This window comes from Cyprinodon variegatus, unplaced genomic scaffold (assembly GCF_000732505.1).
Source record: "Cyprinodon variegatus isolate N-32 unplaced genomic scaffold, C_variegatus-1.0 Scaffold1589, whole genome shotgun sequence".
NCBI classification, from domain to species: Eukaryota; Metazoa; Chordata; class Actinopteri; order Cyprinodontiformes; family Cyprinodontidae; genus Cyprinodon; species Cyprinodon variegatus.
The window spans coordinates 5,368-10,214 of NW_015152042.1; the positions used below are offsets into that span (position 1 = coordinate 5,368).

General features: G+C 40.1%; 1 protein-coding gene across 1 annotated transcript in view; it reads right to left on the reverse strand.

The window, feature by feature from the left end:
* LOC107104007 (DENN domain-containing protein 1A-like) overlaps positions 1 to 4,847 on the reverse strand; it is a gene marked incomplete at its 3' end in the record, with an annotated part of 11,940 nt that overhangs the window by 5,272 nt on the left and 1,821 nt on the right. The window contains exons 4-8 of the mRNA XM_015403890.1: positions 4,563 to 4,632; positions 3,932 to 4,012; positions 3,444 to 3,497; positions 2,780 to 2,890; positions 2,151 to 2,251 (exon numbers count right to left, since the gene is read on the reverse strand). Coding sequence (XP_015259376.1) covers positions 2,151 to 2,251; positions 2,780 to 2,890; positions 3,444 to 3,497; positions 3,932 to 4,012; positions 4,563 to 4,632 — 417 coding nt within the window. The remainder of the gene's footprint in view (positions 1 to 2,150; positions 2,252 to 2,779; positions 2,891 to 3,443; positions 3,498 to 3,931; positions 4,013 to 4,562; positions 4,633 to 4,847) is intronic.

The following is a 4,847-nucleotide window of genomic DNA, read 5'->3' on the forward strand; positions in this document are numbered from 1 at the left end:
ATTTTCATTTAACCACTTTTCAATTTCCCTTTTTCATTAAGCCAATTTTTTTATTTATTTATTTTTCAGATTATCTATTCCTCAATTTCTGTTTTATCTATTTTTCATTTATCTATTTTTCATTTGTCCATTTTTCATTTATCCCTTTATTTATTTACCCATTTTTCATTAATCTATTTTTTAATTTAACCATTTTTTAATTTCCTTTTTCCATTAACTATTAGTTCATCTAATAACAAGGGATGGAAATGTGGATTTTGGACTGATGTGTTTGTATGGGCATGTATATGTTCATTTAGAGGTGTGCATGGAGACGTATATATTTTTTATATAATTGTGAATATACGCATGTATACTTTTTGTGTGTATATATAATAAAAAACATGTTTAACTAGCTTCAAGCAGGAATTATACTAAAATTGCAAAACAAATAATATGTAAATATTTTACATTTGAAATAAAAAATCTTTTTCATCTGTTAATGTGCTCTCTCCAGAACTCCTGAGGTGGAAACGTTTTAGCTTCGCCTGGTTTAAATTAGTAAAAGAATCTTCTTTAAGGAAGCTTTGGCTCTCCGATAATTAATCGATTAATGGAAAAAATAATCAACAGATTAATCTATTTGCTAAATAACCATTAGTTGCAGCCATAGAATCATAAATCTGTTTTCTCAGCTGCAAAAAAAATAACTATTAGATAATGAGTTAAGATTTTGAATACTTTGCTTATTACCAAATATTCACACACAGTGCAGTTTGCACAGGATTCGGTTGAACTGGTTCCTGTTTTAGTGCCAGTAATCCAGTAATTATAGTATATACTAACTTATCATTTTCCCCATTGTTTATTTTATTTGAACTGCCTAGAATATTAAATAAACCAACTTAGTAATTCTTAGTTTACAGTATAATTAAGATGCAAGTATTTTAGTAGGGCCCATTCTTCTTTACTTCAGTTCTCTAATAATCACCAGAATATAGAAAATAAATATTGTGTGAAAAATGAACTACAGATCACTCATTGTTAATCAGCTGCATTTATTGTGCTATAAAAAATCTGTATTTTGCCTTTTAGTTTCAGTGAAATCCTCTGAAAACCTCCCACCTATAGCAGCTGGTGTTCTCATAGCCGTTCCATCGAACCCTGACAGTTTCCTGTCCAAAATATTTAAACATCTCACTCCAAGGTTTGATGAAAGGTTGGCAGCCCTGCAATATATGTGCTGCTGCAGCACCACAGGTGACCTTCGCCGCTACTTTTAGTAGGATAGTTTCGGCTCATAATAGTGTTGGCCCTTTTAATTAACTTTTATTTACTCTACTTAATTTAAGTTGTAATTTTATTTTCTTAGAAATGTATCTAAATTATGTTCTACTGTTGACTGTATGCAGCCGACATAATATCAGTGATTGGAGGAAAAAAGTAATTTAATTAGGCTACAGTAATGCAGTAATGTAAGGTGTTACCAACACAATTTAGGTAATATTTTAATCAGTGAAATTCTCATTAACTGAAAGTACTTTTATTGTTTTGTTACTTTCATGTTTTTCCAGATAGTGTGTGTGAAGGGATAGAAGAAAAAAGCTCTTAGAATAAAGTATTTTGTAGTATGTAATTTTTATACATTAATAAAGTGGGTTTTTGTTTTTTTGTTTTAATTTGGAAATAGATTTTGATGTATTTGTTCCCACGCTTGCTGTCAGTCTCTGGTTCTTCATCTTTTAGCTCAGTTTACCTACCGGACCTGGATCTGGGAGGAAACCTCATGTTTTTCATTTAAAGTGCATCATTGCACTGATTTAGCATGAAATGATTAGAAATATCCAGATTAGGGCTGAAAGGAAGCCCAGACTAAATGATTGCAGCTCAGTCACATTGATCCATAGCTTCGTCTGATTCTTTATTAATCAGGTGATCTATTATTTTTCCTGTTTCTGATATAACCATCTGCTGATCATACTGACCACAGGCCTGTGAATTACAAAGAAATCTAAACTAATCAGGATAAAATCATATTTTCATTAATTTGCTGATTTAGATCCAGATGCAGATGTTAGCGGTGTAAATGGAGAGCAGTAAAAATGGCGGCCGTGTCTATATGTGGGCGCAGCTTTCTGTCCGGCGCTCTGATGAGGAGGTGACTAACTCACCAGCAGTAGTCCAACAGATGCTGAGGAAGCACAGGAATGTAAACATGCTGCCAGTGCATCGGGTACAACAAGGCAGCAGAACCATGCACACAGGCGGTCAGCTGCAACAGAGAGCAGAGCAGGTGATGATGTCATTTCCTGCCCTCATTCAACACAGCAGCTAGAATCAGAGGAATAAGGACGGGTTAATCACTGGCTCTAACCCCCCCGTAGATCGGTGACTTCCTGAACAGCTAATTAGCAGCTCGTCAGTAACGTTGATCTAATTAGTAAAAGTCCATCATGTTCATTAATTAGCAGCTCAGATTTTCAGCCACTCTGTGAACACGCTGCCCTCCCTGCTGTCTGCCGCTGTCAGCAGGACAGACGGTCTGAGAGTGGAGCCCACAGGAAGCACCACAGAGGTAATAAACTCAGGCCTTTTCTGGACATGCAGGAGCTCAGCTTCCAGTCATCTAATGGAACCCAGAGCCTGCAGAGAGCTGCTGGGGGTCAAACTGCCTTTCATCCAGCAGGAAAACTAAGCTGGCTTTGCTTTGTAGCAAATCAAACCAAATGAAGGAAAAAAGCTGAAATCTATCAGTCTGGACCGAGCAGGAAGAAGAGAGGAAACAGGAAGTACTACTTACAGTGCTCAGCTTGCTACAGCAGATGAGGATTCGACGTTCATAAAGCATACTAGCGTACAGGTGAAGCATGTTATTCACATCTACTGCTACAAAGTACTCTGTTAGGTTTCTCTGCAGAGGGAAAACATAGAGAGATTCATTATCAGGACGGCTGGTGGGAAATAATATCACATGAAATCAAACGCCAAGAGGAGCCCCGAGCCGCGCTGCAGGTGGAAGGACAGCGCGTTTGGTCCTGGAGTTACAGAACCGACGGGATGCAGAGGGACGCCGCCTCAAAATGTCCGCCGGAAATCCAACATGTTGATGTTTGTAGACTTTGGGAGGAAACCGGAGGAGCTCCTCCATGACTCGTTACCGATGCTGTCAACATCTCCAGTTCCTGAATCCCTCCCTGACTCGGGCCGCTCATGGTGACTGTAAGACTGTTAACTGGGTGACTCCGGGCGACTTGGAGCGGCCCTGGACGACTCCAAGCAACTCAGTGCAGCTCTGAGTGGCTTGGGGCGACTCGGGGCAACTCTGAGCGACTCGGGGCAACTCTGGGCAACCCTCTGCGCGACTCGGGGCAACTCTGAGCGACTCGGGGCAACTCTGGGCAACCCTCTGCGCGACTCGGGGCAACTCTGAGCAACTCGGGGCGACTCGCAACGGCAACACTCACATTCTCAGGGATGCTAGGGAGCTCCGTGATGTCAGGCACAGTGAAGAAGGAATGCTGGGAAAAAGAAATTGATCACATGGTTACTGAATGAAGCAGGGAAGTCCAAAATTATTCATACCACCTTTCAAAACTGGATTAAAATTAAAACCTACCAAATTATTTGCTTCTCTCCATAAAACTATTTTTAAAAAATCTGCTTTTATCTACATCTCATCAAGTCAATCTATATAATTCTAAGTAATGTATTGGATGTATCTAAGGAAGGTCAGCCTGGTTGATCAGCGTGTCATTTAGAGGAGGTGAAGGTGCACCTCCTCTCCTCCTCGCTGGTTCTCAGTCTGTGGCTAAGCCGCTCCAAAGGCCAAGTTAAAAAATCATTTTAGGACCAAACCAGAAGAATCTGGGGCTTAAAGGAACATAAAGGTTCTTTTTGGTGCCCTGAAGGAGCAGCAGCCATGATGCGAGTGTCAGGATGAGGTCAGGCTTACCTCGCCCAGGTGGACGGGGACTCCAGGCTCAGGGATGGGGAGCGTATGTAGTGAGACCAGCAGCTCCTGCCACTGGCTGTCCTGTAATATTACAACAATATAAACCCATGTGGTGCTGAGAGAAAAACCTCTGCATAAAGATCAATCATTGCACAAGCTATAGCTAATGCTAGCTAATGCTAACAAAAACCAGTTAGCCACGTCCGCTATGAAGAAACTAAAAATGTCCCTCAGATACAGAGATCCATCAGGAGAACATTGGTAGATCAGAAATTCAAACAATCTAAGTAGCTCAATGATTCAATGATGGTCACCTAGTATTGGTTAGAAAAGAACAGAAGAACATCTTTTATAACAATGAGTTCTTTTATTGCTCATTAGTTTACTTCAATCAGCAATAAAACTCTCCTCATTTTCAGTCCAGATGAATATGTAAAAAACTAAAACCTACAGTAGGTGGAATAATTATTCGGCAGAATAAAAAACATTATTTATGGTGCTTGGCCGTTACAGAAATATTAATAACAGATTCTGATTTGTCCCAAATGTTCACGCATGCTTTCCTACTAGTTTGTAGAATTAAAAAAGGAGCAGATGTAAGGTGCAGAGGGTGGAAGGAGTTACGGCTCACCTGGCCTTTGACTGAGCAGTCAGCCAGGATGTTCAGCAGCTTGTAGAAAACCTCAAACCAGGGCAGGTAGCTGAGAGGACACAGATACATAGAAGCAGTCAGCCAGCATCAGAGTTCCCCATGAACCCCTGCATTTATGGATTCCTCATTATATCACAAGACACACAACAATGAAACTATCTGAACGTTCTCACAGGTTTAGGGTTGAGAAACACAAAATAAAGAAAAGGCAATATTTATAGAAGGTTATGCGTCTGCAGAGGGTTCCGCTTCTATGTCTGCAGC